General features: G+C 36.4%; 1 protein-coding gene across 1 annotated transcript; it reads right to left on the bottom strand.

Moving 5' to 3' along the window:
• Positions 1 to 1,663: 1,663 nt before the first annotated feature.
• LOC135469923 (PDZ domain-containing protein GIPC1-like) lies at positions 1,664 to 27,153 on the bottom strand. Its single transcript, XM_064748563.1, has 5 exons — positions 26,506 to 27,153; positions 16,029 to 16,398; positions 5,998 to 6,101; positions 5,352 to 5,433; positions 1,664 to 4,672 (listed from the first exon to the last, which is right to left on the bottom strand). Exons 1-5 carry the CDS (start codon positions 26,833 to 26,835, stop codon positions 4,488 to 4,490), a joined length of 1,071 nt encoding a protein of 356 aa, XP_064604633.1. The 5' UTR covers positions 26,836 to 27,153; the 3' UTR covers positions 1,664 to 4,487.

Here is a 27,153-nt window from a genome sequence, read left to right as displayed (position 1 = left end):
AAGAAATCTCGTGTTTAAATAACCAAGAAGTTGTTATGCATAAGAAAGTATTCTCCTTAAACTGCATATATTTGTTGCACATCTTTAAGACTCTTCTGAGTTAGGTACTTTTATGCTGGTCTGTAATCAACTTTTGGCAAATGCTTTGTGGAACAGGGCCCTGGTTAATATGTATTTACTTGGTGTTTTGTACTAATTATTCAATGATATGGCACTTAGATGATGGCAGTCAGGTTTATGGGCATGCATGTCAAATTGCCATCTGTAGACACCAGACCCTGGGATCATGGCGCAATTTTAGACATGTCAGAATTTCAGATGACTTTAAAATTGTTGTATCGTATAAGATCAAAATTTTGTTTCACACGTGAATTTTGGGTAAGTTATTGTACAAGAAATTTCAGCTAAAATAATGTGAAGGAACTCTAAGCTCTCTTCATGATCCCCAGGCCAGCTCGATTTGACAGGTACATGGAGCTGACAGTTTTAGGTCGTCATTAATGCTATAGCAGAATTGTCAAGAGCTGGAACTGAGCACACATCTTTGATTAACAGGATACAGAATCATTTGTGATTGGCTGGTGTGATTGGCTAAGCTGAATTTTACTTATGGTAGATCTATTCAAATGACCAAGGCAGTATGGTTTAACCCATGAAACATGTTTATTTTCAGTCAATCAGCATTAATGATTTTCTATCCCTTTAAGCTGACCCTAGTGACGCTTTAAATCATCAAGTTTACAGCAAGGTTACCTTCAGGTTTAATGATGTCCAATCTAAAATAGTCAGGGTGTAGTGACAACAGCAAACGCATATTTAATATCGGCATTTTATGACAGCTTTATTTGTACTTCGACCAGTTGCATCATTGCAAGTCCCAGTGTTAAGGTTAAAATCAAACATTGAAGGCTGGTGAAACAGTGTGGCCTGAAGATAATTAAGAAAGACAAGTTAAACAATGAAGAAACAAAAGAAAAACAAGGAATATACAATGTACTTGACAGCAAAACAAATTGTGTGATTACAACCACATCTGATTATAAAAGAACATTTGTAAGAAGTTCCTCTAACATAAAGCATTTATACATATATATATACACATACATCGTTGTCAGACATCGAGAATCATTTAGGTAGCAGCAAGAAAGTAAGTGAAAGTTGATTCCCAAGTGACCTTCACCTACAACATCTACTTCTTGTAGAACTACACCTACGACAAATGGGACTACTTTACACAAGAATATGAATCAAAAGTCCACTATAAAGATGTCATGATGTGTAAGCGCTGCTATATGACTATACCATGCTGTCCTGCAACATCACTACTCGGTTGTTTCCTCTTCATCATGCACCTGTAGTATCTTTTTTATGAAGCACTGAAATAGTAACAACTATTTCTGTATTTCACAGTGACATTTACAAAATTAAATGTCAGCTTGCATTTATATCCCTTTGAATAGCATGGCTTCTGTTAAGTCCCACATTGCGCTAAGTACTGCTAGACATACAAGTTACAGTGCCAGCCATACTGGGACGTCTACAAGCAAGCCAGTAACAAGCCAGTAGCACGCCAGTAGCAAAGCTAGGCATCTGTCAGTAGCAAGGCTCAAGCTTCCCTGTGGTCCGTCTGCGCAATGCTTCTGAAAAACTCTGGTTTGAAATACTGATAACTTTTCCTGTCATTCATGTCTATGTGACCTTCACACGAAAAAACAAACCGCACTACAAAGGGATACCCATAGAATACATGTAAACAATGAAACACAACCATTCCCGATAACAGGCAACATTCAGGTGCTCACATGTATGTGTTAACATGTAGCTGTTGTAACAAATGCTGTATCTATGCAATTATCAGATCACACATTGATAATATAATACACTATAAGTTATGATACAACGGAATAATTATCATGCCTACAATAATAATATGTGGAATTTGAGTTAGGTTTCATTTTCTGTTAACCTTTAACAGTGGTCATATTCACTTGGCTTCTGTAACACACAGTAAAATCTACAGCACACTGTTTAGATATAACTATTAAATACATTTGGAATGATTACTAAAACATGGCATGTCATTCAAAAGGTCAAGATGATCAAGGATATGAAAATTTAGAAAATAGAAAACGCTCTAATATGATGGAATGTGGTAGGAATAGGATGTTTAAAGATGGGTCTCTGTACAAAGGTAGCAGTCGTACAAATTGAGCAATATTTGCATAAGTATCTCCTAAGTTGCTATTCTTTGACAGAATATAAAGGTGCAAAAGCGACCACAAAACCATGAACGGCCATCATGTAGTCTGAAATCACACTACTGTTTCTTAATGGGTAGAGTGAAATACATGATGTACTTCTTCCTCAGTTTTAGAGAACTGCTTCACTTTTTCTTCACCACCAAGCGAAAAGACATATTGTACATTCTGATATATTTGAGGACAGAATTTTGCATAAGCAGAAAATTTTTAAATACCTGTAACCAAAATTATAAATTACAAAATTTGGCAAACGCTTGCTGATATATTTATTTTTTATGATCAATCAAAATTATTTCAGTGCCAAACTTTCCTATATAAATACATATCTGCAAAAAACGTCATCAAAACTGATAGGGATGAAAATTCGCTCAACACAAAATGTCACCTTAGAAAGTGTTGCATGCATAGAAATCAGGCTATGTTCTTGCTTTAACATGTGTAGTGCTTCGTTAATTAATGTATTACTATATTTTAGTAATATTTTTTATACTAATTTTTTACTTCTTATCAGTTTTATTTCTGAAAAATACAATTTCAAAAATAAAAGAATACAAATCTGTTGATGAAAATTGAAGGAATGTAACATTATGAATCAGTTTCCCTTTAATTAATCAATTCTTGATAAACTGTGATTATCACATACACCTACTATGTTTGCTAAAGCAATGTATAAACATCACGTTATAAAAGTGGAGGGTTTATATTCAGACATGATGGTTTGGCTTGTTATTCTGCAGATGCATTTGTGGGTAGAAATACTTCCATCTCAACCAGTCAGCTTAATTTTGAATCAAAACATACAACAGCACTCGATCCTAACCTCACCCTGTCCAATCCATGCGATTCTTTTGACAATTTGTGGCGAATCAAAAAAGAACATACTAGATATATTTAACTTTCAGAATAAATTACATTAATGTATATCACATGATAAGACGATTTCTTAATCACTGAATCAATGCACTGTCCATGTATCTCTGAGTATGACAGGTGTACAATACATGTACTACATAAGTGTATTGATCTGAAATACACGATCAAAGGAAATGAAACACATTATCTGTAGATGTCATGACCATCATTATCATCACACCATGCGCTATTAATGAAAACTTACAATTGATTATTTTATCTACATGTATATAAAGAATCTTAATTTCTATCTAGCCACTTCCATGCAGCACGCGTTGCAGGTTAATTAGATCATTTCATTGCCTTCAAATTTTTACTAATTTGCAAAAATTTTATTTTAATCTTAAAGCTTGTATTAAGTTATTTGATTGATTTGGTTGTATTGAACTCGGATTGAACAAGTGCAATTTACTTCCCAGAAGCATGTACTTGTTATATTATTAAAATATTAATATGCAATTAAATGTAGCCTGTTTTCATATTAAACAAACCAGCTGTTAACATGTACCATTACACAACATATAGGTTAATCAACAGAAAAACTCATTATCTCAGATTGATTACAAAAGGCATAATAAACTATTGATTATTTCATAATCCATCGAAATTCATGGCTTACTTGTACATGGTTTAATATAAGAATATATGTGGTATGGCCTCTTTAGACATTATTACTGAAATCATGTGTAGACACCTGTAAGATGGTTTAAATGCTTTCTGATGAATTCCCTGGTTTTCTTTGGACAGAATAATTTGCCAACAATTCAATGCAAGGAACACTCAAATACAACACAAGGTTTCTCTGCTTTACAAATATTTCTGAAGATAGTTTATCTCTTTTTGACATCTTGATTATGTAGGTTTTTTCCATGTACAACAGTTACGGGCTAACATGAATTTACGCAATGATTCATGTATATACATGTTACAAAGCTTAGAAATTCCATCATATACAAATGTCTAACAAAAAATATACACTGCAATAATAACTGGAAAACATCACACTGAATTACAGAAAAAATTAACTGGAAGTTAATTCCTATAAATTAAGTGTCTATATTCTCGACACTAGTCAGATAGGGTAGCTAACCATTGCATGCCAACGAAACCATTTTATATATATATATATATTCATATATACACAACAGCAAAATGTGTAACCACTAAATATACAAACATTTCCAACATATAACAAGGAATGTATACCAGCTTACAGATATTACCAGGTAAACAGACATACCATACGATTAAAACATACTGCCCTTTGACATACATACATATTCTTCAAACAAAATAACCTAATAAAAGAGAAGCCTAGAACTGTTCACTGAACTCTTGGGCTTTGTTCAGTCGTCCTTGCTTTGCATCGCTAATGGCTCCCCAGAGGTCGAACACAAAGTCATCTGTAAAGCCAAACCCTGACAGTTCTGATTCGTCCAATGCCAAGGCAAAATCATGGGGATTATCCCTCTTACTTCCCATTTCCCAGATGGTTTGGGCTAAAACACAAAGAGAAACAACAAGGATATATAGTTAAAAAAATATGAAGTTTACATTTTGGAACAAAGATGAAAAGGTCATTTGGCAACATGAGTCTTGTTTCTACCTTTTTCACCACTAATATACTGTGGACAGTAGCCTACTTTTGTCTATACTTTATTAAATCTTTCACAAGTTTTCTTTCGTAATAGTCCCTTTGGATACAATCCATCTGTAGGTATAAACTCAAGTGAAGAAGACATTTCACTTGCTTGGGGTTTTACACTGTACTTAATTTTTCAGTCATGTAACAACGAGGAGAACTTGTATGATGAATGAGCCAATGAAAGATGTCACAGTAACATTATAGGGTTGTTCATCACTCAAAACGGGTTCATCACTCAAAACGGGTTCATCACTAATAACAATATGGGTTGTACACTGGTTTAACTGGAAAAGGTGATTGATTGATTGATTGATTGTTGTTTCTGCAATAGGTGTAGAACAAGTTGCCAGCACAAGCTATATGAAACTGGGATAACATTTGTCACAAAACGTCATGAATCAATTTTTCATAGCTTTTCTCTTCATAAATCTCAATGCCTTAAGTTACAAGAAAGAGGACTTTTTCTGAAGTTTTCTGAAAATGTGTGGTAATTAATAATGACCAAGACACAAGCATAGGAGATTGAAACTTACAGAGTTCTGTGTCATTGATGCCCATGAAAGATTCCAAGAGGCCATTGATTTTGTCCACAGCTACATTCACCACATCGTCAGGCTACGGCAAAAAGAAGAGCAATACACAGCAATGAAGAGGAAATTATAAACAAAACATTACTGTTAATGTCATTTTTCATTTGATTTCTACTGAAGAAACTTAGACTTCATAATACTGTGTATATAGCATGGTGATCAGTTTTTTTATTTTTTTTTTTTATAGTGCAAGAAATCAAATTTGCCCCCAGTATAAATCTTGCTAGTATTCACCAGACCTGACAAAATTTCCTTCCAAGTTAAAGCTGTAGACAAGCAACCGAGACAAAGTTTTCAGGGTGACATTATTATAGTTGGAAAACCAATGAGCAGCAATGAAAACACTGTCAGCGAATCAGAAAGTCAAGACCCAACTTATTTATGAATTTATCAAAAATAACTTTTTTATTGATCATGTATGAAATGAACTGAAGGATTAAATGCACTGAAGCATTAAATAAACATCTGGGTTTGGATTTATAAAAAGTTAATATGGCATTTACTTTTAAATAACTGTCAAATAATACTGTAACTTAAAAAAAAAAAAATGGTCACTTAGCTAGACTACAATATAATATCCCAAACTTACCACTTCTACTGTTGCTGGTCCCTTAGATCGAAGTCGTAACGTCTGTTTGCCAGTGCCTACACTACCACTGCCTTTCTTACCACCAGTGCTTGGACCTATAACAGCTGAAATGAAGAAAATACTTGGTTCATACATTACTGAAATTATTAACTGGTACTATATTATTATCAACTAGCAATGAACTACCACACTCTCTTCAGGGGAATTTATGCACACAAATGTTATGAAAATGACACAAAAAATGGTTTGGTTCTTTCACCACAGATGTAAACTTCACAAAACTGTGCAGATTATTTCTCTTCTCTCCATAGTTCGCTCAGAATGTTTCAAAATATTGGTCACAGTGGTGATTGAAAAGGTCAAAGAATTAGGGTACAAGCAGTGTAACAACTGGCATAGCAAATCAGAATCCTAGTATGACATAATGATGGCACAATTTATGAACAGTTTGGCAATTAGATTTATATGCAGTGGAATGGCAAATTGGTAATAGGATAGTTACAACAGATTGATAACTCTGTTGGTTAATTGTTTATATATGATATATTGACAATTAGGGATAAAGTTACATAAATGGCAACCGATTTGTACATCACAGGCAATTTGAGTTGCCATGGTAATATACTCCTAAGGTATGAGCAGTGCGGTACTCCAATAGCTGAAATAAATGACTGGCAACAACGCCATATCAAATGTAGCAGGGTTCATTATTAGCTTCTACAAAATATTGTTTCAGTTTAGAAAACAAGAACACTGTTGACTAAACTGACAAATTATACAACACATATGCCAGGGAAGTACAAAGTCAGCTAACACAAAACAAGATCAAGTTGTCACTACTCAGTACCACTTAACACCTTCCTAACACACTCCAAGAACTAGTCCCAATTATTAAAAGGCGAGGTTATGCAGAATCAAGGGGAATAACTCTGGAAACCATAACCACACTCCAAGCCATGTAAAGGACTCGTGAAATGTAACTCTTAAAGGGGATGGGAAATGTTCAGTGTTAAATGTAATACCACTGAAATGAAAAAAAAAAGTTGAACACTGTTATTTTTCCAATGTTTGTGAACATTTGCTTAACTTGTTTCTGCGCACTTCCTACCCCCAGTTAGGATTTTCCGTAAAATCAGACCTGAAGAAAGTAATTCACTATAGTAGGCACATGTACACCATAGTGCTGGCATGGGAGCAAGAACATTTGGCTATTAAAAACAATAATTGTTCCCTGGGGTCTAAAAATGGCCATATAAAGCAACTAAGGTTGGGGAAACACCATAGGAGAGATGATCCCGTTTCACAGAAGGTCAGCGATCATAAGGCATGCATCTGTATGACCAAATTATGTGAGAGATGCAGAGACACTCATTTTGCTATCATTGTGTGTTGAGGTCACACCTGACCTCTGAGGTCATTAGCCTGTCATCAATTTCTTTGTTGAGCAATGCTACAGCTACCACTTCTATAATGAGACTGGTGTAATTACACATATGCATGTATTTGCATTCATGTACATGTACAAAATAATCTGCTCATGAAAGTTATACTCAATGGATAGTTAACCAAACTTCTATATCATACATGTAACTGTGAGCTGAGGAAGTTAATCCCATGCAGTCCTATAACCTGCAAGGCAGGCCACTGCAAAAAAAACTGTATTACATAAAAAACACTACTTGTGACTGTAGTTATACATACAAGATGGTAAAAAACTAGAGCATTATGCTTTCCTTTGACATCCTTTGACTATAGTATGCCCTGTAGACAGGTTTTGACGGACAAAAAGTGGGTCAGGCGGTGTTCATATGAGTACCTGGCTTATCAGCTTGTATACAGCTCCTTATAATGCACTGTATATATATGTGTGTGTGTGTGTGTGTGTGTCTCATGTATTCTATATCTTTTCTAAAAAATGACTTGAAAAGTGTGGATAGTGTTTGTGTGATGACTGTGACAGAGAGTGGAGGTATCTCTATACCTTTATGCATGCCTTAATAACCACATACCATATAATATTTGTCAAATTCAACGACTTTGAAATGAAAACATAGCGCATTCAATTTTTTCAACTAAATTTAAATGACACTTCACATATTTCTATCTTGCTGGAATCTGCAAGTTGGTGTGACAAATGAAAATTCTCTATCCAAAAATGTAGCTTCAAACAAATTAACCATTCATCGTGCAGATGACAAAACTCATAAGTAATGATTTATTTATTTATTCATTTCATAGAAGTATTACACCCTACTCTAATAACACTAATATTTCACTGACAGGATGATGGACAGTTATACACCCACTTATATCTGGTAAATCTGGTTCAAGACAACCACTTTTACTAGACAACTAAACGGTGTAGCTCAAGACAACCACTTTTACTAAACAACAGAATGGTATAGCTCAAGACAACCCCTTTTACTAGACAACTAAACAGTCTAGCTCAAGACAACCACTTTTACCAGATGACACAGCAGCCATGGTTCAAGAGAATCACTTTTACCAGACAACACAGTAGCCATGGTTCAAGACAACCACTTTTACCAGACAACACAGTAGCCATGGTTCAAGACAACCACTTTTACCAGACAGCTAAACGGTATAGCTCAAGACAACCACTTTTACTAGACAACTGAACGGTATAGCAAGACAACCCCTTTTACTAGACAACTAAACAGTCTAGTTCAAGACAACCACTTTTACTAGACAACACAGCAGCCATGGTTCAAGACAACCACTTTTACCAGACAGCTAAATGGTATAGCTCAAGACAACCACTTTTACTGGATGACGACACAGCAGCCATGGTTTAAGACAATCACTTTCACCAGACAACTATACAGCATGGCTCAAAATAACCACTTTTACTGGACAAGTATACAGTTACTTAAGACAACAACATTCACCAGACAACTATACAGCATGGCTCAAAATAACCATTTTTACTGGACAAGTAAACAGTCACTCAACACAACCACTTTTACTAGGCAACTATACAACATGGCTCAAAACAACAACCACTGAACAATTACAGTATAGCTGAAACAACCACCACACAACTTTCCCATGCCTCAAACAACCATTAATACCAATCACATTTGTTCAAAACAGCTACTTTTACCATGCAGACAATTAATTCTGGATTATCTTGTTCAAAACAATCACTAATTCTGGATTATCTTGTTCATTACAACCACTACTTCTGGATAACTCTTGTTCAGAACAATCACTAATTCTAGATTATCTTGTTCAAAACAACCACTACTTCTGGATAACTCTTGTTCAGAATAATCACTAATTCTAGATTATCTTGTTCAAAACAACCACTACTTCTGGATAACTCTTGTTCAGAACAATCACTAATTCTAGATTATCTTGTTCAAAACAACCACTACTTCTGGATAACTCTTGTTCAGAATAATCACTAATTCTAGATTATCTTGTTCAAAACAACCACTACTTCTGGATAACTCTTGTTCAGAATAATCACTAATTCTAGACTATCTTGTTCAAAACAACCACTACTTCTGGATAACTCTTGTTCAGAATAATCACTAATTCTAGATTATCTTGTTCAAAACAACCACTACTTCTGGATAACTCTTGTTCAGAATAATCACTAATTCCAGACTATCTTGTTCAAAACAACCACTACTTCTGGATAATTGTGACTCAAAACAACCATATTTAATACAAGACCCAGGCTATACTGACATTCAGTGTATGTTCAAAATAACTACCGGTATTGAAAAGGTATGACTCAAAACCACTGACTCATCTGGACAAATGTTCTTCCAAAAACGTGCTCAGATAAAATGGTATGGATAATCTGCTGAAAACTATATGACTATTAAACACTGACGGTTTGGCCTGTTAAATGCACTTTAAGCCCTTAACATTACACTTTGAATGCCGATTTTATTTTTTTGTGATAAGAAATTGATCAAACTTCACAGCAAAATGGCCCTGAAAAGTGGGCGCATCAATCTCAACAAAGCACCAGTGATTTCCACACACAATACCAATATCCTAATTCTTCTATTTTTTGGGGGCAGATATCAGTAGTGTTGAAAGTAGAATATTACATTTCTTTCCCAGCCTTTTGGAAAAGTAAAGAGATACAAGTATGTTGTTCATTAGATGGTCTAACCATGTGAGCAAAAGAAACTCAATATTCTTGCTAGAATTACATATATATTGGCTAATATGAGCAGACCAGGTGTCCCAAAAATTAGAAGAAATAGGATAATCACATAATGAAAGCAAAATGTTTATCTGCAACACACATACAAGCCCAGTATGATAAATGGCAATGAAGTACAGCACAGAACAAGTATTTGTCAAATACAGTTTAAGAAATAAACAAAGCATAGCACACTCATCACTATTAATTTCCAACCAAATGACACTAATCATGTCCAAACAATACCCCATATACATATTACCCATAGCAGCTTTAGAAATAAGGAGAAAAGACAAAAAAATAATAATGTAAAATGATGTTTTAAAGCTTAGATTGTGTTCTGTAACTTCAAATTAAACATACTGAAGGATCAGCCATGATATAAAGTCAAAAAAGAAATATTTAAAACGCACAGGGTTGATACAAAAGTTGTTGAGAAATCCAGATTAGACTATGAACAGCAAGCATGCAAAATGATCAATGTATAGCGTGTTGACAAAGCAACCCACTGTCTCTGCTAAATCACACAAAACAGTCTAAAGCTATGTGCTCTACTTATTCCAGAGACATTAATAGCAGAAAATAGCATCAGAGGGAATGCATTCATGCACTAATGGTGATAAGTTTTACTGTGTGAGCTGACTCCGATCTAAATAGACAACTGGTTAACAACGGCTTTACACATGGCACAGCAAATGACAAAACAACTATAATGACGAGACACGGGTGTCATTTTCTACCTTAATTTAGATTACATGTGGGTTCATTTTGAAATCGGTATTTAACACAGTAACTTGTCTGTATACTACTTGAATGTGGGTTTTGTTTTTGCAGAGTAAAAAAAAAAAAAACAATGTATATTTCAGTCTGTTGGCAACAAAACATATACAATGTTCAGTCATACAGTGATAGCATGTAGCCTTCTGTCAGAAAGCAATGATACATACTCTTCTGGCATACATCAGTGGCCTATGATATTCAATGACATAATATTTAGTCAGACAGCAATTATCTATTCTTCAGATATACAGCAATGATCCATTCTTCAGTCACAGCAATGACCTATAAGTTTCAATCAGACAGCAATGGTTTGTTCTTCACTCACAGCAGTGACCTATAAATTTCAGTCACACAGCAATGATCCATTCTTCAGTCAGACAGCAATAATCTATTCTTCAAACAAAAAGCAATGATCCGAACTCTTCCGTCAGACAGCAATGATCTATTCTTCAGTCAGACAGCAATGATCCATTCTGTAGTCATGTAGCAAAGACCTATTCTTTGACTATCCTAGTCCCAGCAATGACCTACAGTATAATTTTCAGCCTGACAGAAATGATCCATTCTTTATTCATACAGCAATGACCTATAATTTTCAGTCAGACAGCAATGATCCATTCTTTAGTCATACAGCAATGACCTATAATTTTCAGTCAGACAGCAATAATCCATTCTTCAGTCATACAGCAATGACCTATAATTTTCAGTCCGACAGCAATGATACATTCTTTAGTCATACAGCAACGACCTATTCTTTTCAGTCAGACAGCAATGATCCTTTCTTTAGTCATACAGCAACGACCTATTCTTTTCAGTCAGACAGCAATGATCCATTCTTTAGTCATACACCAACGACCTATAATTTTCAGTCATACAGCAATAATCCATTCTTTATTCATACAGCAATGACCCATAATTTTCAGTCAGACAGCAATAACCTATAATTTTCAGTCAGACAGCAATGATCCATTCTTCAGTCATACAGCAACGACCTATAATTTTCAGTCAGGCAGCAATGATCCATTCTTTGGTCATACAGTAATGACCTAAAATTTTCAGTCAGATAACAATTATCCATCATCTTCATCTATTCTAATTCATATGTTATACTGACTGGCAGTGAAAGAGGCACTAGGCTTCCACCCTAACCTTGCCGTGAGCACAGACCTCAGCAAGTGCAGTTATCTTTATTGATTGATTCAGCCTGCCGAGTCTACCTGTAATGACAAACTGATCAATACGACTTTAAACACTACCTGATCAAGATCAGCCTGTCTTAGTTCAATACTGTCATAAATTATCCCTGTCACTGCAGCTAAATCTACAGGAATATATCATGTTAAAGGTCAATCAACAATGCTCTATAGCCCATTATCGCTGACTATAAATACACACATAATCTACTTCCTCAAACTTATTGCATCTGAAAGAGCAAGGTTCTGAGCAATTTATGCACATTTTCAATTTGATTTTGAAATCAAGACTACATTGGTTGGATTGGTCATTTTCAGGGCTTTCCAAAAAGTATAGTTTCATCAGTTGACACAGAATAATGCCTTCATAATATGCTTGCAAACATGTGAAAATGTTGAAGAATTGAAGCACAGTATGTACATTTCACATTAATTTTCTTTTCTAAAATAATTACTGTACTATTTTTACTTCTGATTACACAAAATATTCCTCTGTTTTCTTACAATACTATAAATGCTCTAATAAACTGCTTTTAAAATATATATTTAAGTTCTTTTTCTCTCTCAGAATTCTATGTAATAGCTGAGCTTTTAAAATTCTATGCAATTCTACCTAAAGCAAAATTTTTATTTAATTATGCATTAAATTGTAGCATATCTATGCATTTTTCATACTCTTATCTTACTCAAACACAGTCATGGGTATGTTGTTTGCGCTTGGTGAAAAAATAATAGCTCCATCCTATCAAATAATTCTATCAGCCTTCAGTCTATTCTATCAGTCACCAATAATAATATAGATGTACAGCGCTTGGATACTTGATACAAATCAAGGCTTCTGTACCTGGTTGTCATAGTAACTAGATGCTATCTTTGTGTCTGTGATGGAGACAGGTATAAAAGACTGAGCCATGCAGGCCCCTATGTGGAAACAGTGGCCTGGGTAGTAATCAGGCAATTTCTGATCCTGCTATCATTGATGTTCAGATAAAATCAATAACTTCACCATCTCTACGATGTTCAATGGGCATATACATCTGCTTAATTGCAGATTTCTACATACATATATGTAATGTTCAGACATACATCATCGTACATACACCAGCACTGCAACAATCTGTATGCATTTGTGGCTCTCTCAGGAATGCTAAGTATGTGCATATTTAAATAAAATGCTAACAGAAGATGAAGTTGTGTACGCACTATACTGTGTACATATGTATATATGCAGATCAGGGCATAATCTACCTAAATGTATGGTCCAGGCCCTAAATTCGGCCTCATACTCCCCAATGGCCTGCTTCCCAATTCACAGCCCCAAATGTTCCGATTGGGGATTGACTGATTTCCCGAAATATACACTTTTCAGAAATGGAAACCTCAAGGCTTTGTGTTTGATCAAAACTGAAGGATTGTGTGTTTGATTTTGGAATAATTTAACTATGCATAGAGAAGTTTTTAATCAAGGTATGTGACCTAGGTTTAAGTATCAATTTACTGTGAAGTAGACAGTACTTCCAAAGCTCCCTGGTAGACTTTTTTCCCCACAATATGCAGTTTTACATAGAAATTATTGCCAACTGTCCACCGACAGGCCTTCTTCCAAAATCTGTGGATTATGCAGACTGTTATCATTGGATGCTGCGATTCTCCAATACAATAGTGATGTTTTGACTAAGTTTTCAATTTCACTGATGGTTTTTTAGCTATGTAGTGACTGACAGAGCCATTTTGAATGGGCTGGTGGTCTCAGCTATCTCCTGGCCAAGCTCTCTGTTCTGTTTCTGCTAGCTCCAGATTACATTTCCCAGAGATCTGACAGGAACAACTTAAGATGGATGACTCTAAAAATTTACTGTAATATCCTACATTTTTGTCCATAAAAAAGCACTCATTTTGCCTGGTTCTTAATCATCTTTATAGAAAGGTGTTTGGAGGTTTGTTTGGATAAGAGGAAGGTATCATACTGGAAAAATCTAACTTTCAGCAGCAAAGTTATTTGTCTCTAAAAATGCTGCAGGTGAAATTTGAAGTCTTCAAAATTGACTATTTTTGGGATGAATGTTTTTGTTCATGCTATAAACCGTCTAAAGAATCCAGGTGTATACGAAAAGCCAGTCCAACCATCAACTGTTCAGATGTCTTTTAAACAATATTAATGGACTCAGGTGACTGCATACCAACATCATGAGCGGAAGACATCATACTGATAATATTGTACAGTTACACAGAAAATTCTGTATGGTCACACCCACAATACTGTATGGTCACACCCACAATACTGTATGGTCACACCCACAATACTGTATGGTCACACCCACAATACTGTGTGGTCACACCCACAATACTGTGTGGTCACACCCACAATACTGTATGGTCACACCCACAATACTGTGTGGTCACACCCACAATACTGTGTGGTCACACCCACAATACTGTGTGGCCGCACCCACAATACTGTAAGGTCAGACCTACAATACTGTATGGTCACACCCACAATACTGTATGATCATATCCACAATACTGCGTGGTCACAATTACAATACTGTGTGGTCACATCCACAATAGTGTATGATCACACCTACAATACTGCGTGGTCACAATTACAATACTGTGTGGTCACACCCACAATACTGTATGGGCACATCTACAATACTGTATGGCCACACCCACAATACTGTATGGGCACATCTACAATACTGTATGGCCACACCTACAATACTGTAAGGTCACTTCCACAATACCATATGGTCACACTCACTATTTACATGCTCAGAAGACTGTATGCTTTGTGGAGGGAGTAGTGGGGGATACAAACAATTCTAACAAGTCAACAATTATGTAAGAGAAAGGCTTGGAGGGAAGTCTTCATCATAGGTTTCACAGGGTGTAGCAGAGGTCAGTGCACTAACGAGAGATAATGACACAGGATCATGGTATAATGTCACCTTAATCAAGCTGAATTCCAAAAGCACACTGTTGTAATATTACATCAACACTAACCATGTCATATTCAAACAACTTCATTTAACGTGATCAATTACATGTACTCTTTTAATGATACCACCATGTTAATATTTCTAACATCTTCCCCTCTCACTCAAAATGAGAGATAATTATGCATGAGAGGTGTTTCAAATGCCACAAAACCTCAATGGAGGTGCTCATCTTTATCTAAAGTTAGTGGGCAGAGCTTGCTTGCTAACAGATTCTGTCCCTTCAGTACATGTAGTACGAGGTTAATGATTGGGTGGCAGGTTAATGATTGGGTGGAAGGTAAATGGCCACCAAATGGAAGCATGTCAAATACCACTGTTAAATAATGTTTCATTTCTCACCACCCTCTTACATGTACTATTTCAGGCAAAAACAATTTCTATTTAATGTACACGTAAATCCAAAATTAGTATTTCAAAACAAAACTGTGGAATTTTGCACAATTTATATATTTATTTATTTGATTGGTGTTTTACGCCGTACTCAAGAATATTTCACTTATACGACGGCGGCCAGCATTATGGTGGGTGGAAACCCACAACCATCCGCAGGTTGCTGACAGACCTACTAACTTACGGCCGGAGAGGAAGCCAGCAAGAGCTGGACTTGAACTCACAATTAATATATATTTTGTTTGAAAATGAATATTTTGTAATCATAGCACTCAGCATCTCTTTTATATATCTTTTATATATGCAGACCAGGTCATCAGACACTAAGAATAAATGAACACAGGCCTGGGTGTATAAATACAAGCAGCAAAGCTGAGAGGTTTCACTGGCTGGCTTAAGTACACACAGTATAGTACTATTATCGTCTATACACGTTATGTACAAGAAGAATAATGATGAAAAAGTGATGGTAAATATACTTACAGAAACCGGACTTAAGTGGTTCGACCAGTCGGAGCTTAAATGTTGTGCCTTTGGGAATTTCTTTCAGCATCTTAGCCACTTCAAAATGTCGACATCCAATAAGAGATTTATCGTCCAGCTTTTCAATATGATCACCCACACTGACCAAGGGCACGTTATGCATTATGCTTCCCTCCTTAATGCGTTTAATAAAAGCGTATCCTGCACCATTGTCTGTAATTGTGAGTCCTAGAGCGTCTTCTGACTTTGTCACCTCCACCTCTTTTGGCTGGCCACGGATGTGCACGAATATGAAATCTTCCAATCCAATCTGTCCACCGAGTAGCCTGCTCATATCAACCTTGTGTGTGTTTAGTGTACAAAACAACAGCTGAGGATACAGAACAAAATAAAGGATTATTAAAATCTCATCTATGACTTCATTAGATTTAGCTTGCAAAGACTTTATCTCCAGTATAGGGGGTTAACAACTCATCTGTAACCTTGGTAACAAAGTCTATCAAGTACATACCCAGATTAAAGGCATGTACGGAATCTAATGACAACTATTTAAATATAGTAAATTATTTACAACCAGAGTAATATGTCACCTCCCCACCCCCGCCAACCACCCGACTTCCGTCACCCCCACAAAAATCACAAAAATTCTATCACACATTAAACTTATGCCGAACTTAGAAATCATACAAAAAGTTCCAGGACACATTAACTCACAATACACATTATGAAACACATTACAAACTGAGACAAAATTCACCCAGTTATTACAAACTCAGAAAAGACATAAATTGCATGACACTTACAACAAATTCAGACAAGACATAAATTCCTTGACATTTACTACAAATTCAGAAAAGACATAAATTCCATGACACTTACTACAAACTCAGAAAAGACATAAATTCCATGACACTTACTGCAAACTCATACAAGACATAAATTCCATGACACTTATTACAAACTCAGGAAAGACATAAATTCCCTTATAGTTTAATCAGAAACTTTGAAAATATACCAATCTCAGGTAACAAATTATCATCATGGAATGCACACAAAAATGACAATTTTACGAGTTTTGATAACTTTTTCCACCGTTTTGAAATTCATGAAAAGTGGTCAAGGCTACATGCAACTAATGTCTAATGTCCTACGTGGGTCAATGTCTGTCATGACCTTGACCTCAAAAAATTATACTGCTGTTTTGATGTAGATGGGTAGATCTTCTTTTCTTATGTAGCTACATGTATGAGACAATATTTTTGCAATTCTGGGTATATAAATGTAAGCCATGGATTGCTAAAGGTCTAGTGAAATGAAAAGAAAACCAGCACTGATCCTCCATGTAATAAAGGTGACAGTCCATTCCTCACAATTCCACAAAAACAGCGCTTTGGTGCTTCTTACAACATAATGTAGTAATGCCTAAAATGTCTGCTAAGCAGTGGTGAAACCTTAGAGTCAATAATTACCGGCAGTCTGCATACACAATAATAGTTTCCAGTTATCTGGCATTCAACAGGGCCACACTCTTGAAAATAGATATACATATATACATATATATAATAGTCCTACATCTCCATGACTGTAAATACCGTACTTCAGTTACGTACATGCTCCAAGAAGAATATCATCTAAGTTGTACATGAAGCAATTATAACTCTGTACAGAAAAAAAACTTGTCTAAAAGTATTTAGTTTCAGGAAGTGAAACGTAAAACAGTTCCACCACAACAAGTCTGAGATTTCACAAAATGAACGAAAAAAAAAAAGTTCTATCCATTTCCTTTTTTTGGCGTATTAAAATTCAAGTCAAGAAATTCACAGTAACTGGTGTACACATATACATAAAGCAGTCTATAGTTTGTATTCAGCTCAGTGAGCGGGACAGGCCTAGCTTGTTTAATAAAGGACGTGTTCTCTCACAGGTTAATAGCTTACTGTCACACACAGCCGCACTCAATCACCTGGCCAAATGCTTGACTAGGCAAATCTCCACAGTCATTCCCAGCCAGCCCCCTACATGCCATAATGCACATGTATAGACCTTGAGAACGCTCATATCTCAGATACAGTCACACCTACAGCTTTGCGATTACGGCTTAGGCTGTATGTGAACCAGAGATAATTATTCACTGCAAGCTTGGGAATACATCTTACTACTATGGGTACACAACTAAATATGGCAGATCACAGAGAGAGAAAAGGAAAAAAAATGCTTTAAAGATAAGTTTGATTAGAAAGCTTATCTACATGTCATCAGTCTATGCATCTCCGTTTTGGATCTTTTAAGTGATCAGTCATGTGTGAGCTTGTAAAGACTGAATATATAGATACCTGTATACAGGCCACCCGTAATAGATATGCAGAGGTATACAGAGAGACACAAAGAATGCCTGAACACTAGCACGTGCACAGCATTCGTACAGGTGTGTGGACTGGGCCTCAGATATGTGCTGTACTTACACTGTGTACCCAACCAGGCAGCTAAATGCAGGTGTAAATTACCTGTAAGATTCTAAGACACACTGATATAGGATACATACAGTCTGTACACAACCCCAATAGACTTCTGCCAACTCTTACAAATTGCTGTATTTCACCAAACATTTTGGCCGTAAAAATGCACTTTGAGAACACAAAGGCTTTAAAATGATACTTTGGATGCCAATACTTAAGTTTTTTGGTTAAGAAATTAATCAAGTTTCACAAAAAACTCTTAAGGTGGATGAGTTAATCAGAAATAGGCCACTTATTACTAAACTTTAGGTGAAATAAAGTAATTTCACTTATTAGGTTTAGGCAGTACAAAATAACATATTCATCTATTATGGCTTTCAGGAGATAACATTGCTTTGTACACAATGTCAGACAGGAGATCATCCTGAATAAATTCAAGATTGTAAGCCAAGTAATGTTGGTAACATTGTTTCTCCACACTGACAATATTGTACGGCCACATGTACCCACAATACTGGTCGTGCACAAACCCAATATTGTAATGCTGCATTATTGTATGGTGACACAATAATGCATGGTCACACATCTAGTATTGTAATGTTGCATTCACAGTACTGTATGCATGGTCAGAAGACAAGACTGTATAATCTATCCACAATACCGTATGGTCACACACCTAACACTGTAATGTCACATCCACAACACTGTAATGTTGTACCCACAACATGGTAATGTCACATCCACACATCACATGGCAACACACACAATATTGTATGGTCACACGCTCAATGTTGTAATGTCACATTCACAACACTGCATAGTCATGGTCAGGCTACAATACCGTATGGTATTAACACAATATACCCAACACTGAAATGTCACATCCACAACATTGTGATGTCACATCCACCACACAATAATGTCACATGTACAACATTATCATGTCACATCCACAACACTGTAATGTCACATCCACAACATCACCATGTCATATCCACAGCATTGTAATGTCACATCCACAACATCACCATGATGTACCCACAACACTGTAATGTGACATTTACAACATTATCATGTCATATCCACAACATAGATGTCACATCTGCGACATTGTAATGGCACATCCACAACATTGTTATACTGCAAAAAAAAAAACAACACAATGTCACATCCACAATATTGTGATGTCGCACCCACAACACTGGAGCACCGCATCCACAACCCTGGAACATCATATCCACAACACTGGAGCGTCGCATCCACAATGTTGTAATGTCACATCCGCATCATTGGAATGCTGCCTCCATAGTACTGGAATGTCACATCCACAATATTGTGCTGTCGTACCCACAACACTGTAATGCCTCATCCACAACATCGGAATGTCACATCCACAACATTGTAATATCGCATCCACAACATTGTAATACTGCATCCACAACATTGGAATGCCATATCCACAGCATTGGAATGTCGCATCCACAACATTGGAATGCGGCATCCACAACACTGGAATGCTGCATCCACAACATTGTAATGTCGCATCCACAACATTGTAATGCTGCATCCACAACATTGGAATGCCATATCCACAGCACTGGAATGTCGCATCCACAATATTGTAATATCACATTCACAACATCGGAATGTCGCATCCACAACACTGTAATGCCTCATCCACAACATCGGAATGTCACATCCACAACATTGTAATACTGCATCCACAACATTGTAATGCTGCATCCACAATATTGGAATGCCATATCCACAGCATTGGAATGTCACATCCACAACACTGGAATGCGGCATATGCAACATTGGACTGTTGCATCCACAGCATTGGAATGAAACATCCATAACATTGTAATGTCGCATCCACAGCATTGTAATATCGCATCCACAACAATGTAATGCCGCATCCACAACACTGGAACGTCACATCCACAACTTTGGAATGTTGCATCCATAACAATGTAATGTCACATCCACAACATTGGAATGTCACATCCACAACATAGGAATGTTGCATCCATAACACTGTAATGTCAAATCCACAACATAGGAATGTTGCATCCACAACACTGGAATGCCACATCCATAACATTGTAATGTCACATCCACAACATTGTCATGTTGCATCCTAAATACTGTATGGTCATACACCCAATATCATAATGTCACATTCACAATGCTGTAATCATGGTCAGATTCACAATACTGTATGGGTCATACACCCAATATCATAATGTCACATTCACAATGCTGTAATCATGGTCAGATTCACAATACTGTATTGGTCATACACTCAATATCATAATGTCACATTCACAATGCTGTAATCATGGTCAGATTCACAATACTGTATGGGTCATACACTCAATATCATAATGTCACATTCACAATGCTGCAATCATGGTCAGATTCACAATACTGTATGGTCATACACTCAATATCATAAAGTCACATTCACAATGCTGTAATCATGCTCAGATTCACAATACTGTATGGTCATACACTCAATATCATAATGTCACATTCACAATGCTGTAATCATGCTCAGATTCACAATACTGTATTGGTCATACACTCAATATCATAAAGTCACATTTACAATGCTGTAATCATGGTCAGACTCACAATACTGTATGGGTCATACACTCAATATCATAATGTCACATTCACAATGCTGTAATCATGCTCAGATTCACAATACTGTATGGTCATACACTCAATATCATAATGTCACATTCACAATGCTGTAATCATGCTCAGATTCACAATACTGTATGGTCATACACTCAATATCATAATGTCACATTCACAATGCTGCAATCATGGTCAGATTCACAATACTGTATGGTCAAACACTCAATATTGTAAATGTCACACCCATAGTACTACCTGCTCACATCGATCTGTGCTTATTTGTCTCATGTGTGGTAATGTCTTCTACTAGATGCTATACAATGATATGATAATAACTGCTTTCCTTAAAGGAGAAGAAAACATAAAACTTATGCCAAAATCAGATGAAAGTTATATCGTCTTTCATATTTTTATTCATATTTTCTACAGGAAAAAAATGGTGTTTGAAAATAAGTTTGTATGGTGGATATTTTGTTATACATGTGTTACATCCTCATTACACAAAGACAATATATACCAAAAGAATTTGTCCCCAATACAAAAATTATTTTCAAGTGTGTTTTTCTCTTTTAAAGAAAAATTAAGGGGGAAAACTATCGAGGGCCAAATTTTTAACTAACTTTTCAAAAAATTTTCTGTAATCTTTGTTTTCTCCAACTTTAATTTAATATAAGAGCTGGTTGCATGTAATATCAAGGGGGACAATGCAGTGAGTCTCCCTGCATGACATTTTGCAGTTAATCTCAAGCCTAGTTTACCGGTGCTGTCATGTATAATCAGAGCTAACATTCAGAGATCAGCAAATCTTCAGTCATAATTGAATCCCAGATGAGCAGAAGCTTCAATATCACAGTCCTAAAAACAGCAGGGCACTCCCTTGCTTTGCACCGTGAAGCAGGATAATAAAGGACTGAGATGACCTTATCCCTGGGGCCATATACATATGTATGCACATCAATTTAGGTCAGCAGGCAATTTGCTGGGACAATATGAAACTTCTAATCTGTATTCTTTAAATATATATAGGCCTACATTTAAAATGTATAACCCCACGTACAACATACACATTCCTATCTATATAGAAGACCACATATGAACTACATGGATCTCTCTGCGCAAAAATCACCCGTACAAATTGTTTGCACAGAACTTTAGAGAATCATCAGGCCACAAATGTTCGTTTATCAGCTAATTAGCACAGACATGACCGGAAGTAACTTCCTTCATCACCACTGTGGCCAGGAAATGCATTTACAATGTGGTTTTAAAACAGGACTGTTAACTGTCTGATGACATATATTCATGTCCAGGACAGTTACACTTTACTGAGCCATTCACTGCCCTCTCTCCCCTAGCTCCCACCATCTCAAAAAGTAAAAACAGCAAAATAAGAGATATACAAGATGCACCTACATAACTTGTGAAACTGAAAGCAGCCTGCAAAAATTTCTCACAGGTAGCAGTACCTCAATTATGTCTATGGTTAGCATACATTGTTGATACACATCATTCCATACCTATAATTCGTAATTTACAAATTATATTATATACATGTAACTGTTTTTGTTGAGCTGTCAGGATTTGTGCCATGTCTGTGTTAAAAACTGAGTGTTCATATACCTCATAACTCAAAAAACAAATTTATTTTCTTACTTTTTTTCTAGCCCTTCCAGCTTGTCTAGCAGATTGGGTTCTCTTCGTTTTACTAAAGCACAGGCGCTATAAATTGAAAGTTTTATTGAAAAAAAATCGAGGTAGCTATAGGCCTTCTCAAGTTCTGTATAACATCTTCCTTTCAACAGTAACTATGAAACTACATTAGGCGGCACTTATTTAACATGCTGTGTCTTATGTGTTTTAGAAGTCTGTATCCAGACAAAGAACGAATTATTTAATATGGACTAATTGTGGACTATTTAATATTTGAGGTAAAATTCCTGGTGACTGTGAATTACTTCTACAAAATGGGCTAATGGGCCTCTGTACCATTTTTCAACTTAGCACATTTCTATTAATATTGTACTGAGACTGGTTTCATGAAGCTCACTTAGCTAAGTAAGCCCTTAACTTCCATAGCAGTGTATGTTGTAGAGATTTAAAGTGCACATAGCTAAGGGCAACGTAACACTGAAGTACACTTCATGAAACTGGAGCCTGGTACTGCATATATACATGAATAAAAAAACTTGAAACATTTATTTCATGCACACCATTTTCCAGTGATTTTGCCCATTAGATATAGCACAGATTTAACTACATCATACACCAACACATCAACGCTATATTACCTACAGACTTACATGAATAATAATTAAGCTGTGTGCTAGGTGGAAATATCAATAATGTGTACATTGAAAGCTTGGATGTTCCAGTGATACAGTGCCTACCATGCCTGAGTGAGTGCCGGTCAAGTCTGAGTGAGTGGCTGTTATGTCTGTTCACACCATATGCTATGTCTGTTCACACCATCTGATGTATGCTTACAGGCAGCCATATCTCTGTATGTCATATCTTGCTAGTTCACATCTTTATATGTCTGTGTATTTACAGCCTCTCTGATGTATGCTTACAATCAGCCATATCTCTATATGTCATATCATGCTTGTTCACACCTTTATATGTCTGTGTTTACAGCTTCTCTGATGTATGCTTACAGCCAGCCATATCTCTGTCATATCATGCTTGTTCACACCTTTATATGTATGTGTTTACAGCCTCTCTGATGTATGCTTACAGTCAGCCATATCTCTATATGTCATATCATGCTTGTTCACACCTTTATATGTCTGTCATGTATGAACAGGGTATGTACCTTCTGTTCTTGTTTAAGATTATAATCAATCAATCACATCTGCAAGACTCTTTAACATGTATTTCTGACTATAAGAAAGACTTATCTATTTTCTGAATGCTAGATGGTATCAGGAGTCAACTGACAGGCAAATTAGACACAAACAGTTCAAAATCTACAACCTACAAACATAGCCCAATATTGTCAAAGTAAATATAGCCAATGTTCAGCTAAATATAATCTAACAGGTTATCTGTGCTTTATATATTCTGCTTATTTTGCTTTCCTGGGATATTTAAATAGGAATGGATTATGAACACTGATTTATAGGAATTCCTAAAAACAATGATTCCTTCATTAAAAATCGGAGACTGGCAGGAATGTCAGACAGCTCTTAACTATCCCATACTGGTACATGTATCTGCATGTATTGTTAGACAATGACTTGCTTTGATTTATTATGGTATCTTCTTAAACCAGACCCACCCAGTTACACCACTACTAGAGGCTCTGTATAGCTTGTACTGAGCTGGGTGAGATCATTGCAAGATCCATATATTACAGTCACCACAAAATTGAACAATTAGTACAATATATAGTCATTAATTACTGTTCCGGTTGGCCTACGTTCTTTACCTCAGGACAGTTCAGCAGTTTGACTAGCCTACAGGTTTTAACTTGATCTCAGAACAGTTCAGCTGCCATCCTATAGTCAAATTAAATGAAATATGGTTGATCTACGGTCCTTATCTCATTAATATCTGGCCAATAAAATTCTTTACTGCAAAGATGTTCAGCGCTAAAGCACATTGCTGCGACTGGCCAAATTCTATAATACTGAAACAGTTCAACTGTCATCAAAGTCACATCTGATGCTGAATGGTTTGTTTACAGTTCTTATCTCATAACAGTTCACCTGCAAACCCAGAACAATCACTGAGGTATGGTTAGCCTATGTAGTATGTACAGTTCTTATCTGTGCACAGTTCAACTGTCAGAACAGTTAACCTGTCATCTGAATTTTCATCAAATGATATATGGTTTTACTACGGTTCTTATCTCAAAACAGTGGAACAGTCATCCCAGTCACATTTGTTGATGCATGGTTAGCCTACAGTTCTTATCTCCAAACATTTCAACCAGCATCCTAGTCTCATTTATAAAGTGATCTACAGTTAACTAACAGTCCTTGAGAGTTAAACTATCAGTGTCAACCCAGTGACATCAACTGATGTATGTTTATAGCCAAAAGTTTTTACCTCACAGCAGATCAACCAGCTTCCCAGCCACATTAATTAAGTGATGTATGGTTAGTCTACATACATGTAGTTTGTTTGTTTGTTTGTTTATTCACCAATATAAAATACAAAACACAAGATTTATATAAACATACAGAAACATACTGGTGGGAATAAAGCTCCCTGGAGCTTGCTCTATACCATTAACATAAAATTTGTATATAATACAGGCACGTGAACTATGGTGATTATAAATATCGGGATTATCAGTTCCTGTGAAAAAAAGGAAATAAATAAATAATATATACAGGTGATTATAGTAACGAAAAAATGTTCAATTCTGATCAGGGCAGAATTTCAAGAGTATAAAAAAGTGGCTTTGTGTGCAGTATATACAGTTCTTATCTCAGAGCAGTTCAAGAGCAGTTCAACTGTCATCCCGTTTTCATCCAATGATATATGGTTATCCTACTGTCCTTATCTCAGAACAGTTGAACACCCATCCCATTCACATTTGATGATGTATGGCTAGCCTAAAGTTCTCATCTCAGAACAGTTCAACTGTGAGTGCCATCCAATTAAGACATATTTACTGATGTTCTTATCTCTGAACAGTTCAACTGTCTTTCTATTTGCATGATACATGATTAGCCTACAGTTCTTATCTCAAAACCGTTAACTATCGTCCCAGTTTCACTGGATATTACCCTTCAATCTTTGGGATATACCTTAGCTTTGTGTTGTGCTTAAAGCTCAACTTTGTACTAGAGTGAGAACTTTGATGCCTTATTACTCAATATTGATCTAAGTCATACTACCCCTGGGTAATCAATACTCAGGTGGGCTATACTGGATTGCTGACTGAACATTATTAAACTAGATTCATTATCTGCTGCATATTAAGAAAAAGGAACATCTCCAATTACAGTACACATAAGAACATAATTTAAAGGTCAATTAAAATTTGTTTATTTATTTGATTGAAGTTTTACACTGTACAGTACATTAATACTACATGCATATAATATGCAGGGTTCAGTTCTTAAAAGCTGTCAAAATGACATATCACATCATTGTATGATGTCGTGAAGATTATGCTAGGTGCAGGTTGTTGACTGCTTCGTAGAATGAGCCCCATAGATTAGTTAATTGTGAATAATACTTTCCTACCATCCCCCACTCCCCATCCATCACCACACCGTCTCCAAATTAAACCCAGCTCAACCAGATGATGTTCCCACCCTTCATTTCAAACAAACACATAAGCACAGATTTACCTGTATATGTCTGGGTTTAACCTGTCACAATAACAGGCTACATAGTACACTTTGTGATTAAATACTTACATCTTGGACTTTTAGATCGTAACAATCGGCGATTTTCTGATATAGCTCCTTGACGTTAGTAAAGCCCGAAATGATACCGGTGGGACTGCCGTGTGCCTGTTGGCAATGGAACACGAGTTTGGGTCGTGGGGGCTGGGGATCGTTCTGTCGGGGTACGGCAGGTCGGGCTGCCGAGCCATTGCCCGACACCTCTGCCGTCTTACTGGGTGGCGGGGCCTCCGTGCTTGGGCGGGGCGGCTCATCGTTATTTGTCTGTTGGCTCTCCACTAAGCTCCCATGAACGTCCTTTGAAATGTTTGATTTCTTCTTTCCGAATATTCCTAGCGGCATGTTGAGGCGAGCGATCTACTTTCTAGGGGTTTCGTGTCTCCAGAGTAGAGGAAATAAAAGTGACCTGGGCACAGAACTGTACCTGTCACCGCAGAGCTGATCCGCCAACGAAAAATGGCAGCCGAATACCGGAAGTGCAAACTCTCCCCGGGTCGACGTTTTCTGTACACCTTTAGCGTGTCACCGCTCACAGATTCACTAATCTCACCCTCTAGCCTATTACGTATACCGACCCTCACTCGATCAGCCTCTCCTGTAAACTTATATTCCCCACATACGATCACGATTTTCACAGAAATGTCCCGGCTGATGGCTGTC

The sequence above is a fragment of the Liolophura sinensis genome, chromosome 7 (assembly GCF_032854445.1).
Source record: "Liolophura sinensis isolate JHLJ2023 chromosome 7, CUHK_Ljap_v2, whole genome shotgun sequence".
NCBI classification, from domain to species: domain Eukaryota; kingdom Metazoa; phylum Mollusca; class Polyplacophora; order Chitonida; family Chitonidae; genus Liolophura; species Liolophura sinensis.
Note: the sequence above shows the minus strand (reverse complement) of the source record. Positions and strands in the feature narration are given on the sequence as shown.